Source organism: Lutjanus erythropterus, chromosome 8 (assembly GCF_056507025.1).
Source record: "Lutjanus erythropterus isolate fLutEry1 chromosome 8, fLutEry1.hap2, whole genome shotgun sequence".
In the NCBI taxonomy this organism is placed as follows: Eukaryota; Metazoa; Chordata; class Actinopteri; order Lutjaniformes; family Lutjanidae; genus Lutjanus; species Lutjanus erythropterus.
The window spans coordinates 26,099,060-26,113,611 of NC_139324.1; the positions used below are offsets into that span (position 1 = coordinate 26,099,060).

Sequence of the window (14,552 nt, forward strand, 5' to 3'; positions counted from 1 at the left end):
CAGTGTAAACGTTTGCCTTGCTGGCACACTGTGATTATCTCTCTTACACTCCCTCTCCCCCTCTGTGTGTGTGTGTGTGCGCGTCTCAGACACACATAATCTCCATCTCTAGAAGGGGAGATGCAAGCAGAAATGACAGACCTCTAGGTTGAATGTGGAGAGGCTTAATATCTTCATTTCTTTGGCATTTTTATAGAACCTAGAATATTAAAACGGCCAGAGGGGCCAAAATGAAAACTTGCAAGGTTTTAATTTGATAGCTTTTCTTGGCTAACTTCCTAATTAATAACTGAAGTTTTTGGCAGGCTTGAGACTCCTGCAATAGCCTGATGCATTAATTCACACCCTGGTGCGAGTACACGAAGAAGTAAAAACACCTGCAGAGTTGATTTGGGCCAAGAGAAAAAGGCTTTTGGATGGGACTTACCATTATAGCTGGATGTCTGATATCTAAGGCATAGCTGTCATCCACAGCACTCACAGGTAACCTCAGCAGCTTGCCCTGATGTTCTCCTTTAATGCCTAGATTATGAAGCCCCTCCAAGATCCTGGCTTCTCCTCTGAGGGTGTCCAAAATGCTGTAAATATGAAATCGCAGGTTGGTTTTTGTACATGTTATCTGTGTGGCAGTGATTTTGCGTTGCAGAACTCCGATCGTGTTGCAACAGGGTTACTGAGCCTATGCATTGATCTGAGGCTTCCTGGGGAGAGCGAAGGCAGACCATTGCTCCCTCCTGCTGGATTCCTACCTGAAAGGGTTGTGAATGTCCAAATCAATGTGCAGTCCATTGATGAAGAGCTCTCCGTCTCCTGGGTGAACACCAATGGTCTCACTGAGACGCTGGGAGAACAAGTTCAAGGTGTTAGTTGAATGCCAGAACCCCTGAATGAGTGATTCTACCTTCAATGTCTGGTCTTTTGACAAGATGTGCACAGAGACTACAGCAGTAAGTTGAGGAGATAAAGTGTGCACAGAGACTATGAGAAAAACACAAATAAAATGTCTGATTTGATGTTGTTACAGAATTTATTTCAGTTACACATTAGAAAGTAATTCTCTAAAAATAAAACTTGTGCAGTGGCTAAGGATGTTATCAAAGAAAACCTCCTGCACCATCATGTGGGAATGCAGCTTATGATATCGCACCTTTTGGTTCTCCTCAATTTCTTTTCTCATTTCCTGTTTTACGGCCACTCTTGTCAGTGATCTGTGGGAACAGTAAAACATGTACAGTCACCATCAGCTTTTACCACATCCCCAGCCGGCAGTAAAATGCCACTTTTAATCTTCCAAAACCGGTGGGCACTCAAGATGGTACGTTTTCAGTCAATTCCCCTGTAAACACCCGACTCTTACTCAGCACTTTTTGGTGTTATTACAAGCTGCCTGAGCCAACATTAGCACATATCAAAAAGCTGATTACATCTCTGTATTAAAGATGTACTTATTATGGATTATGTTCAAACAAACTGGTTTATAAAAGACAATTCATGTGTACCTAAATAGCAGTGTTTGTTGTGCCTGGATTCACACACTGTAACACAAACACATTTCAAAGTAGGGCTCCCAAAAATATGGATTTTGGAATGGTACCAAATTTGTTAGCAAGTAGCCAGAAAGAGAAAATTAGATAAATTTTCTTACCTGGCTTTGCTTGGAAAGTTCTGACTGAGGTCTCGCATGAGCTTCAAAGAATCAAACTTTGGCACAGACATGATTCTGGCAGCTGCCTGAAAACTAAGATCTGTGGAGATCAAATGATGAAATCACAATGCACATCGTGTTTGGGCAAATTAATTCCATGCAAGGTAAACAAAGGAGTAGTGTGCTATGACATTGGGTATGTTAAATTTATGAACTGTTGGTTAAAGATACAAAAGACATAGTATACAGCATCCAAGGATAACAACAAAATTCCACATCACAGTACTTATACATTCCAACTAAAGCCCGAATGATATTGAATTATTGGAACCAGAGTCCATGTCAATATTATGAAGGAAGAAAAATCTGAATAAGATATATCACCTAATTATAATTATCAATAACAATACATAAAAAACTGAAATATAACAACTTGAATTAAGTAATAAGATCTTGTACATAAAATGCTGCCTATAAAACTAAAAGCCTACTGTCATACTGTCATACTGATTACAATCTGAAGCAGACAAATAATTTATAGGGCTGTGCCCTGAAAGTTGGAGATACAGATCACTCAGAATCTTCCAACACCGTGGCAGGCTGTAAACTTTACAAACCGGGTCATAGTGGAGCGTTCAGGGCAAGTAAAGTGTCTGACAACATTATGGAAAGGATCATTACAGTGTCAGACTGTTTTTAATGAGCAAGATACGTTTTGTTTAACCAAAAACAGCTGTATTATTGCTGTCGTCAAACTAACCACACTCCCTTTATAAAACTGTAATTTTAAGATCATCAACCATCATCGTCAACTTAATTCAAACTCAAGAGAATCACAATAAAACTCACAAAGAATGTTCTGGTTCGTCTTTCAACTGTTCAAAAGGCATTAAAATGTGAATTTTACAGGTAAAACCTCCTCATGTAGGCTGATATAGGAGATTTTGTGTGGCAAACTGAAAAAAAACAAAAAACAATATGACACAGTCCCACTAATTTAAAACAACTGAAATAGAAAAATGAATACCTTGCATTTCCCACACTTTGAGAGGGACCATGTCACTGGTGCTCTCCAAGAGATGTTTGCGAAGCTCAACAAGATGCTCTTGAAGTTCGGGGTGAGATTTCCTTTAGAGGTAAAAGAAAATTAGGACGATACAAATACAATACAGACATTTCTTTTAATCAAGCACAGAAAGCCCAGCAGCAATAACAAAAAATACGAGATTGAAAAAATCTTTGTGGCAACTCACATGTTACAGTTCAGCTACTTACTTTAATGTTCCAAAAAGAAATCCTTGGACTTCATCATTATTATCATCCTCAGCATTCACAGCCGTCTTCGAATCTAGAATGCAGAAGATTTACATTTTATAGCTGTGGACACTTCATCACAGGTCCAGCAGCACAGAATGTCTGATAAGTCACCAACTGACCGTTTACTTTGGTGTCATCCACAGCTTTGTATTCTGTGCTTTTGATAGCCAACTCAACACCATACCCAGATAAAAGCATCTTTTGAGGCTTTGGATTCTGCAAGCAGTAAAAAGAGCAAAGGCTTCATTAAATACAGAAGAGTGTAGAGTTATGTTTACATGTACATTACTGTATAAAGTACTAAAATTATAGATCTGTCCCATGGTTCATGCCTCCTGTCTATACCTATATACGCTATATGGCCAGAATTATTAGGACACCCGTCTTTAGTTCCTCGTGAGGATGTTTTTCGATTCGACAGTTAGTGAACGTTATAATCTATAACATGTTTTACCAGAGGGAACAAGAAGCACATGGGCTGCTAAATGCGGCAGCAGATTCACTGACATTCAACCTTGACACTAATGTCACCCAGACTCAAAGCACTGCCTCAGTCTTTCACAGACACAATCAGAAGATTTTCACTCCCACACTCTGCCTTTCTTCAACAAATATGTCTTAAAGAAAATAACCCTTTTACTCCATCAAAGGCATCTATATCTCTGTTAGTTTTAGAGTTTTAATAGAACCTGTTAATCTTCTCTTGAAGATTGGCCAGTGCTGCAAACTGTTCAGTCGATCATTTTGATGGTCCCTGCTTTTGTAAGCAATAGACTTTTGTCCCACCAAAGTAAAGAAGAACCAGTGAAGGTCTAACAGTAATAATCTATATTGGCTGCACACACAATACTTGTGAGTGAGATAACTTCACTATCTTTTCAAATAATTAGTTGACAGTAAGAAAAATATAGCGTATCACGTCTTATCTTTTAAAACTTGGACCTGTGTGACACACAAAGTACACAAGCACAACTTAGATTTCTAGATAACCTTGACTCTGTTCATTAAAGAAAAACATTTAATATCTAATCAGTGGAACATCTATATAAAATCCCTGCAAAAGCACTGCTACTATCTTGAGGTGAATGGGGGGGAGGCGGTGTGTGTTTGTAATCATTTTCAATATAATACTTGCAAACTCTTTAGCATTTGTGTGAGAGTGGTTGTTTTTTTTTTGTTTTCTTGGTGCTTTGCATTTTGAACAAAGTAATAACAATAATAACAATAATGATAACACTAATAATTTTTAAAATAAGCATTGTTACTCACCGCTACAAAATGTCGCAGCACATATATAAGTGTGCCGCCTTGAGCCTTCTCTGACAGCACCTTATGAAAAGTGGTGAACTTCTTGGTCCCAATCTCAGCATAAAGGACCACAACTGGCACATCTGTTTTATTGCCCCCTGGATATGTGTGGTCATTCTTGTATAAATATGGTTTTGGCCTGAAAACATTTGTAAATATTATTAAAGATTTGATTTCAATATTATTAAAATGATTTGTATCAACAACATTTCTAAGTTCAAAGGCAAAACACGGTCAGTGAAAGAATCAAAGAATACAATTTTAATAACAAAATACGTGTGGAAACTTTTCATCAAGTTCTGCACTGAGTTTATTCACAGAGGGGAAAACAGTGTTACCTGCCTGCAGCTGCCTTCAGGAGCTTCTTGATTTCCTTGGTACTGCAGCTATGTTGACCATGGATGGAGACAAAGGCAGGGCAAGCCTCAGGCGGAGGCTCATCACTAGCTATCTGTTCAAGGCAGGAGGGAGAAAATGTTCTATAACACGCTGGCTACAACATCATGGGCCAAAGTTAATCATAGTTAAATCAGTTATGTGATTGATTTATTCTCAATATTCTGCAGCAATCACCACAGCAATTTACACTGCGCGGCACAACACTTCATTTCACCAGCAAAAGGCCATTACTCACTCAAATGTTTAACACATTTTAAAATTAGAGAAATTCATCAACCAGTGCATCACTGTCACCAAAATGAAATTTTCTCCCTATCATGGTTGAAACCTCGACAATCAAAAGGCTAAGGAATTGTGTATACAGAGTGCACTGAAATTGAAAGAGTCACCCTGTATTAAAGTCAAATTTAGTCTACAGCCAACTGAGTAGTATCCATTTAAAAGTCCTGCACTATAAACTCGAGTTTCAAGAAAAACTGTCTCACTGGTCTCTCAGCGTATACCTTTCATGTATTCCTTACAGTATTCTTCCTAGTACACACTTAACAGTAATATAAAGGGACAAAAAAGACAGAAAGATAAAAGAAAGTTGTAGAATGCTCAAGCAGCACCTGTTTGGAACAATGTACAGGTAAACAGGTTCACTGGTGACAGGTAACAGTATCATGACTGGGTATAAAAGGGCCATCCTCCAAAGGTTCAGTCATTCACAAGCAAGGATGGGGCAAGGTTCACCACTTTGGGAAAACAACATGAGCAAATAGTCCAACAGTTAAAGAACAATGTTCCTCAACATGCAACTGCAAAAAAATGATAGATTTCACCATCTACAATCCTTAGTATCATTTAAAACATTTTTAGAAACAGAGAAATCTCTAAACGTAAGGGGCAAGGCTGAAAACCAAGATTGAATGCTGGTGACCTTTAATCCCTCAGGCTGCACTGCATTAAAAACCCACATGACTCTAGATATCACTACATGGGTTCAGGAACTGACAGTCTGATGAGTCATCACGCTAACATTAATATTTTTGTAAAGGCCCCATTAATGCTGAGAGGTACATACAGTGCAACATATGCTGCCATCCAGACAATGTCTTTTTCAGGTACGTTTCAGCAAGACAATGCCAAGACACATTCTGCATGCCTTACAGCAGCGTGGCTTTGTAGTAAAACAGTTTAGGTACCAAACTGGCCTGCCTGAGGTCTATACCTGTCTTCTATTGAAATTGTGTGGTGCATTATGAAGCACAAAATACAACAACGGAGACCCCAGACTGTTGTGCAACTAACGTCATAAAGAAAGAAAGGGAAAGAATTTTGCTTTCGAAACTTCAACAATTGTTGTTCTCAGTTCCCAAATACTTACTGAGTATTGTTACCTCTGTGATGTAACACAGTGGTAAACATGCTCAGTCCCAGCTTTTTGGGAACAAGTTGCAGGCATCAAATTCTGTATGAATGCATATTTACAAAAAACAAAACAAAAAAAACAATAACGTTTATCAGTTTGAACAATAAATATCATATCTTTGTACTTTGTAAGTCAAAAAGGATTAGCATTTACTATTTATAAATGTATGATTTACACAGTAACCAAACTTTTTTGGAATTGGGGTTGTATATCAAATTCACAGACACCACTGTGGAAATATATAAATCCCCCCTTCAATAGCACTGTCCATCAAAACTCTCCTGTCTATCTTGCCTCACTGACCTCAAATATCATTTTTGTTGACTGTGGGAAAAATGTTTTGACCACTGCTGTAATGTATTCACATAGAGCATCCATTGCTAGTTTTGCATGCCTGCCTCTTCCCTGTCCTCTCTGTCCACTTTTCCCATACCAGACCATCATGAATATTTACATCTCCTCCCCGGGCATGAGCGAGATATTGCTCCTCTCTTATGTGTGCCTCTTTTATATTCAGGAACTGTGGTACCAACAATCCTATGTTTGTGTGGGATGTGATACTCCACAACATGTACCTGTAACACTGCAAAAAATATTTTTCAATGTAAGTGAATTAATCTAATTAAACTAATAATTAATGTAGATTAATTCAGATCATTTAGATTTAAAATCTAGTTCAACTAGTGCTGACTATTCACGGCTGTTTTACAGTTTTATCTCATTTGGAGTTATGTTTAGCCAGAGACAAGGACATGTCTCCTACAGAACCTCAAGTATGCTCTGACACTTATTATAAAGACTGAAGTTTCAAACAAATTGCTTTCTTTCGGCTTCCATGAAGATTTATTCGCAACTTGTCCCTGGGAGAAACTATCCAATTTCAAGCTTTACTCTTTTGCTTTGCACAAGTTACATAAATTATAGTCTCAGAATAATCAGTATTAGACCTAATAACCCTTGCTGATGAAGAAAATAATATCATCCAGAATAGGACGCAATTGAGTCCCTTCGTAGCTGAATGGCTACTGTACATGCTGCATAACTGCAAGGTTGCCAGTTTGATGCCAGTCTGCAACCTTTGTTGGCTGTTATGTCCACCCCTCTCCCCCAATTTCCCGTCTGCCTCTTCTCTCTAAATCTGTCCAAAGAAGGTTAAAAAAAACCACAAAAAAAAATTTAACACATTTTGTACATCTACTGTGGGTCTCCCCTCGGACAAAGTTCAGACTTCACACCTCAAATTCAATGCACCATAATGCATGAGAACTGCAAGGATAAGAAGAGAGATGAGATAGAGGAGACGAGTGAATATAATGCAGATCTATGAATTTCTCACTGTACCTGAAGCCTAAGACATACACCTTCTGCTTTCAGTTTTTTCCTCTCTTCTGCTTGCTCTTATGTTATGATATTGTACTACGTTATGTGTTCAAAAAGATATAAAATACAGTTTTAAAAAAACACCTGAACTGATATTGTTTTTGTTAAGTGGCTAAAATGCTTTTTATTGCTAACCTGTCGACAGCAGTACAATGCTTAGCTTTCATGCCGGTGCAGCTCTCTGCCTCTCCAAAATTGGAGGTGTGCTGACCAGCATCTGCTACAGGTAATAAACTGACTATTGATAAGCGCCTCATATAACCCCACATTAAATAATCAAAATTATCTCCTTAAAGTCATTCATTTCCAACCTCTGGGAACATAAATATCTGAACCAAATTTTGTCCCTGTCTATTTGGTAGATGATCAGACATGGGTGGGATCAAGACTGCCATGGCTAAAGTCACCTGACCAGATGCCAGCTGGTATTTTTGCAGTGAAGCTGCATTTAGCAACATGTGATAGGCTGAACTAAAATGTCTGGATGAACTTCCTGGACTTCAGACATAATATGAAATATTTTACATAAAAGGATGAGCACAAAGTCTGTCACTGGATCAATTACAGATAATTAACCTTACACATCTGAATTCTGTGAGAAACCCCAGAGATATATAAGTACTGTTGTTAGCTACTGATGGAGATCATGGGTCTTCAAGAGGGGGTCCGGGACCCCTAGGGGTCTTCAGAATTATTGCAAGGGGTTCCCTAAAAACTGTTTGAGAATTTGTTGAAAGTTTTTTTTTCCTCCAAGAATTAAAATGTCCAATACAGGAACAATTTATCAGCCACCTGCCAAATCTAACCACAAATCTTTGTGCAATCATGTCAGCTAGCTAGCCTACTAAATCACTGTGCAGCAGCCTGTCCTTACCTACTATATTTATAATGGTGAACTAGTTAGCTACGTATTATTGAAACAAATTGTGAGGCACAATAGGTTGTTTTGTAACTTCATGAGCAAGAGACACTGAAACTCAGAACCCACCAGCAAAAGTACAGAGGGTGAGGCTAACGCATCTAACATGAGCCATGCTACAACCGCTGCTGACTTAGCAGCTAGGGCTAAGTGCAAATAAGAGAAGATTTGAAAATATTCAATGCAATTTATGCAATATAGGGTCCCTGGTCCATCTCTTTATCAGCTAAGGGGTCCTTGGCCTGAAAAAAGTTGACAACACCTAATGTAGAGTATTTCACACAGTAGTTTAAGAATAATGACTGTCATTAAAGGATTGTGCTGAAGCAATTGAGGAAAACTGTAAGTAAGGCCTGCAGAGCTCCCTGGGTAGAGACGAGGGTAAACTGACAATGTAACCACCACTAACAAGAAATGGACTTGGCTCTCTTGTTAAATACCAGGGTGCTTTGGAGAAGGTAATATACAATATAAATAGTTAAATTAATATTATTATGACAACTACATACCTGCTGTGATGCATGAACAGCTGGTGAGTATGACCGCAGGGCAAGAGCATATTTGAGGAGACTAACTTGAAGATCGGTAAGGAACTGTCCAGCCTTCTTGATGATCAAGTTGTAGTACGAGCGCACAGACTCTGTGAGACGCAACAACACAGTTGAAATGATGAGGCATTTTAGAAGAGGATCACACCTGTTTTGATGCAAAATTATTTAAAATCTGTTTTGATACAGCAATTTGAAACAACATACCTCCTTGCTTGTACACAGTGAGCTCTTTCACAGTGTCAACAAACTGCCAGAATTTCTCATTCCCATCTTCTCCAATAAACTCACTGCACAAGAGAAAACCAGCATTAGTCAAAACCACAGTATGTACCTAAGTAGTTGTTTTATGACTGCCCAATGGTTAGAGCTACAGACCACAAACATAATTTTATATTTTCTGGTAATAATGGTGCCCAACTGGTCTCCAGTCTTGGCTCCATAATATCTGCTAAGTATCACACAGCACTATATAGACAGACCTTCCAGGGAAGCAGTAGGTTAGAATTACAATAAGAATATTTTCACATACAAGACAAAAAAAAAATAGTATGTTGATTACATAGATTGTTAGTAATACTCAAAACAAAGAACTTTGCACACAATAAGTTATTAACATTGTTGACAACAAAAGAACTTTTGGCTGCTATTTAAGTCAATTATGTACATAATTAAGTTATGATCTAAAAGGAGGCATTTATTTGCAGAATCAATGTGTCATTTGGGATTGACTCTATCATTCTGAATGAAGAACATCAATTTAAGGACACTTTTTACTTAATAGATACACAATTATGAGAAATCATTTCTTAATTTCTTTCTTCTTTCTATGATATGAGGCAACTAACAATAAACAATGTTACTTTCAAACAATTTCTATATTTATTGAGGACAATGAGACACGTTCTCTGTGTTTTTAGTGGGAATTTAAATGTTGTTAAATGATACTTACACATGCAGGCTATATTATAGGCCAACTACAGGAGTTTAGCAAGCATACTCTAAAAAATTGAAAAGCTAGCAAATCTCAAGTCTTCAAGTCGAGGAGGACAAAATACCCATATTTCACTAATTTATTTGGCTCTGTCAATGTGAGTATTTTGTTCACCCTGACTTGGAAGACTTTGAGAGGTGCTTCAATTTTGTGGAATATGCTCACTGGATTTTGGGTTTTGCACTCCACTGAATGCCACTGTTGAAGTGCAACCTCATTTTGCGAATACAGATTATTAGAATCAATATATTAGACTACATTTGAACCAACAAAGAAAGGATTCAGCATCCAGGATTTTAGTCCTGGCAGAGTCCAGATGGCTTTGAAAGCTCTTAGACCTTCATGTTGGGAAATCTACAAAAATATAACAGAGCAATGTTTAAATACAAGGTGGTAAAGGAGGAATAGTTCACCCAAAAATGAATATTCAGTCATTATCTACTCAACCTCATGCCGATTGAAGGTCGGGTTCAGATTTTTAAGCCATAAAACACTGTGTCCTGTTTCACAGGAAAACAGTGCTGCGAAAGCCTCAGCATGCCAAGTTGAATTGAAAGATGTTTTTTTAAACCAGGTTTTTTGCCTAAATCTTCACTATATATCCTGAGCTTGGAGCCATGTTCACACCATCTGAACTGGGTGTGTGGTGTGACGGTGGGCTGCACAAGTAAATGGCATATCAGGGCTTTAGGAGACTTGGACTACACCAGATGAGCAGTACAGAGGCATTTTATTGGGGGTGTTGGGGTTTTTTGTTTTCTTTTTCCTTTATTATGATAGGACAGCTGAAGATATGAAAGGAAAGGGGGAAGAGAGAGAGGGGATGACAGGCAGCAAATGGTTCTGCAGGCGGAAATCGAACCAGCAGCTGCTGCAGAGGACTGACAGCCTCAATACATGGTGCGCACACCCTACCAACTGAGCTATAGTGGTGCCCCCGGGGTTTGGGTTATTTTTTTTTATTTGACAACTGGTCAAAAATGACTAAATTAAACCCGACTGTCAATCAGCATGGTGGTGAGTATACAGTGACTGAATTTTCATTTTTGGGTGAACTATCCCTTTAGGGAGATTCTGTTTAGTGGCAAATTCATCATTTCAGGGTGGGTGCATTTGAAGTGACTTGGACTCACAACCTCAATTTTAAAATCCAGGCTATGGCCCTGTTTATGGCAAAATTGCTTGAGTGCCACATTAAAGGGACAGTTCACCAAAAAATGAAAGTTCAGTCATTATTTATATACCCTCATGCCAAAAAAACAAAATGCCTCCATACTGCATGTCTGGTATAATCCAAGTCTCCTAAAGTCCTGACATGCCATTAGCACACAGTCACACCACATTTCAGACAGTGTGCATGTGCACATGAATGTGGCTCCAAGCCAAAGTGCTACAGTGAAGATTCAGGCTAAAAACTAGGGATGTGCGCGATTAGTCGACTACATGATTAAACATTGTCACCCTGGTATATAATCACTCGACTGGAGCAACATGTGACCACATTAAGCACAGACAAGCACATTAACCTGCGAGCAGAGCAGCTGATGCTGCTAGCTCTGCTAATGTTAGCTACAGTGTGTGTCAGGCTGACAGCTAACATCAGCTCCAGGTCATTTACCCACCGACACTGTCATCCTCTTCGGTCTGAAAGGTTGAAGCATTTAGTGAATTGTTATCATGTTTTGTCCATTAATGTGTAATGTTTGTATTGCACAGTGCAAAGAAGCACACATTTCAGCAGCATTTAAAGTACAATTTGGCAATTGTAGACTCTGATTAACAGCTTCAAATGACTCTTAAAATGCACAGGTGTTTTTGGGACAGTGTTTAATGTCTTAAATAAATTCTGCTCAATTTTAACTGCTTTTTGAGTGTTTTCTTAGTGTTAGACTAGTTGACTAGTCTAAATTAAAATTTTGCATTAAATCAACAGGGAAATTAGTCGCCAAGAACATCCCTACTAAAAACATGATGTAAATAACATGTTTGCAGTCAAATTGGCCTTTAGGGGCTTTAAGAGACTTGGATTACACCAGACAAGCAGTATGGAGGCATTTTTGGTTTTATTCTGTTGTTTTTTGACATTTGAAAACTGGTCACCATTCACTTCAACTGTCTGGGAGGTTCTGCAACACTGTTTTCATGTGAAACTCCAGCAGTGTTTTGTGGACTAAAAAACTAAACCCGACCCTAGTTCGGCAGGAGGGCGAGTAGATAATGACCGATTTTTCATTTGTGGGTGAACTACCCCTTTAAACATGTCCAAGGACGAATACCTTGTCTCCAGGAGAAAAGGAGTCATGCTCCACTTTGCTTTCAGACTGGCAGTGACGCCTTTGGGTGCTGATATGACATGGTGTATGTTCAGCAGCAGCAGCGACAGGACAATAATGCTCCTCATGGTCTCCAGCGCGACGTAACATGAACCTACAGTGGCAGAGAGCAAACACAAGCAACGTCAGTACAGTTCATTTGCCTTTTGAGAAGTGCCAGTTAGTGCCACGTAGTTACTCCAAGTTATTATCTAAACCACAACACCGGTGCGCACAGACATCTAAAGAAACCTCAGTAATTCACATACACCGTTGTGGAAGATGTTTGTTAGCTAGAAATAGTTATAAAATAATGAACGTTCAAAGGAGTCACATAGGACAGACTGAAGTTAACTTAGCTGTAGCATAAAAGTAAACAGCCTTACGGTGAATGAAAGCGATTAGTAGTTAGTTACAAAGTGACTCTACAAATATCGCTTACAAAAATAACAGTATAATGTTGCATTAGAGACACATAACTAGTGGTTAACATTCCTGTGTTGCAATAATATATCCCTCACCCCGTTAGAGATGCTGAGCGCTTCCATACAAAGCAAGGGGCTTCAGGTAACCGCTAGATATTTTGGGCAGCTAACGGAACAGTTAGCTAGCAAGTTGCCGGGGTTGCAGCGTATTGTGGTGTCTCGCGCTGATCGTTATTTGTATCTGCAAAAAATGTTACATGTAAAATAAAACACGGCATATAATTGTATTTAGGCATGTTTCATCACATGTTTACGTGGACAAAAACAGGAACAGCGAGGGTACAGTTTTGTCAAACATGATGGCAATGTCGGAATTTGTTCTGGCACAATTGTGGACAGCTAAAGAGACAGACGCTGAAGCTCAAACGCTTTCCCACCAAACACCAAACGCTGGAGCGTGCATGGATGGATCTACACCGTGTAGTCAATGAGAATGTGTGTCAGTGGAAGACTGCGTAGCCAGACAGATAAGTGTACGGGAGGCTCCCTGAGTCACAATGAAATATTCAATAAGATAAGATAATATGAGCCTTTATTGATCCACAGAGGGGAAATTCAGTTGTTGCAGCAGCACAAGGAAAGACATAAGTACAGACAGAGTGAAAATACATTATGAGAGGTAACCCTACAATAAGAATATAGTGGAAAAACAAAAAAAAAAGACAAATTAACAAAGCAAACATGATTATTATGTTACATTTTCTACATTTTCATAATGTTAATGATGAGCTGCTATGTAAACCATATAACCTGCATATGCAGAATCAGTGTTATAACTTGACAAATCATAATAGTAACAATAATCATATGATTATTGTTATTATTACAGATTAAATACCTGTAAATCAGTCCATGAGTCAATCATCAAAATATTAAAGGGGCTTTGCAGCAATATGGTATAAGACTTCCACAAACTTGGTGTATTTGTGAGAAATAGATGAAAAAATACTGTTATAAAAGCAATGCAGAAGAGACTGTGACATCCTGCTTTATAATCCTTATGGTTCAAAGAAAAAAAAAATCCAATAAGGCAACTCCTTATCATCTTTGGACCTGGTAAAAGAAACTCATGTGCCCTGTCTTGGAAGTAGGCTTTACAAAACCTGAAATTTCCAAGCCAAGGTAATTTCCACAGACTTTGAGAAGCTCCCTTCAGAGCCACAGAAGGCATTATAGACTGTTTTGGCTGAGTAGTACTTGCCATGACTAGTAAAGTTATCCTCCTCTGTAAAGTGGGTGAAGCAGCTATTTAAACCCAGATTTGGTATAACTTCACAGCTTCATCTAAAGCTTTCTTCACTAGCCACTCCAGTATTGATATTAAATGATGAATTAATCCAAAAAAAAAAAAATAACTGAACTGATTGTATGATTATTTGATTAAATGAGCCATAATGAGGGAAGAACACATGGAAGAACACACCTTTTCACTATCCATGAAATATAATAGCACTTTTTGTACACTTTTATACAGCATATTGTATACTATACATTACATACACTGTACAGTACACAGAATCTATATTTTCCATATCATAATTGTATCACTATCCTGAAATCTTTTTGCATGATAATACTAAAATTCTGAGATGACAGCCCTAAGACATAGATAGATTTATAAATAGGTTTCATGAATTTATCACTTGGTTTATAAAATTGCAACATGCCAATTATTAAATTTTATTGTACATGATTTTACATTTAAAAGTGCTTATTTATAAGGTATTTACTTGACAGTTTGTAACATCTTAATCAAATTTGAATAATTTCATTACACACAACTCTGTAAATGTCTTGCATCCCAATGCACCAATATTTTATAAGCTTCCTA

At 38.2% G+C, this 14,552-nt stretch overlaps 1 protein-coding gene across 1 annotated transcript in view; it reads right to left on the reverse strand.

Annotated features, from left to right (window-relative positions):
- uggt2 (UDP-glucose glycoprotein glucosyltransferase 2) overlaps nt 1-12,847 on the reverse strand; it is a 55,125-nt gene extending 42,278 nt beyond the window's left edge. Inside the window, exons 1-13 of the mRNA XM_084725058.1 lie at nt 12,758-12,847; nt 12,201-12,351; nt 9,138-9,220; nt 8,892-9,022; nt 4,609-4,721; nt 4,232-4,409; nt 3,082-3,178; nt 2,921-2,993; nt 2,673-2,773; nt 1,646-1,745; nt 1,148-1,208; nt 750-841; nt 428-578 (exon numbers count right to left, since the gene is read on the reverse strand). Coding sequence (XP_084581184.1) covers nt 428-578; nt 750-841; nt 1,148-1,208; nt 1,646-1,745; nt 2,673-2,773; nt 2,921-2,993; nt 3,082-3,178; nt 4,232-4,409; nt 4,609-4,721; nt 8,892-9,022; nt 9,138-9,220; nt 12,201-12,325 — 1,305 coding nt within the window. The 5' untranslated portion in view covers nt 12,326-12,351; nt 12,758-12,847. The remainder of the gene's footprint in view (nt 1-427; nt 579-749; nt 842-1,147; nt 1,209-1,645; nt 1,746-2,672; nt 2,774-2,920; nt 2,994-3,081; nt 3,179-4,231; nt 4,410-4,608; nt 4,722-8,891; nt 9,023-9,137; nt 9,221-12,200; nt 12,352-12,757) is intronic.
- Nucleotides 12,848-14,552: the final 1,705 nt, after the last annotated feature.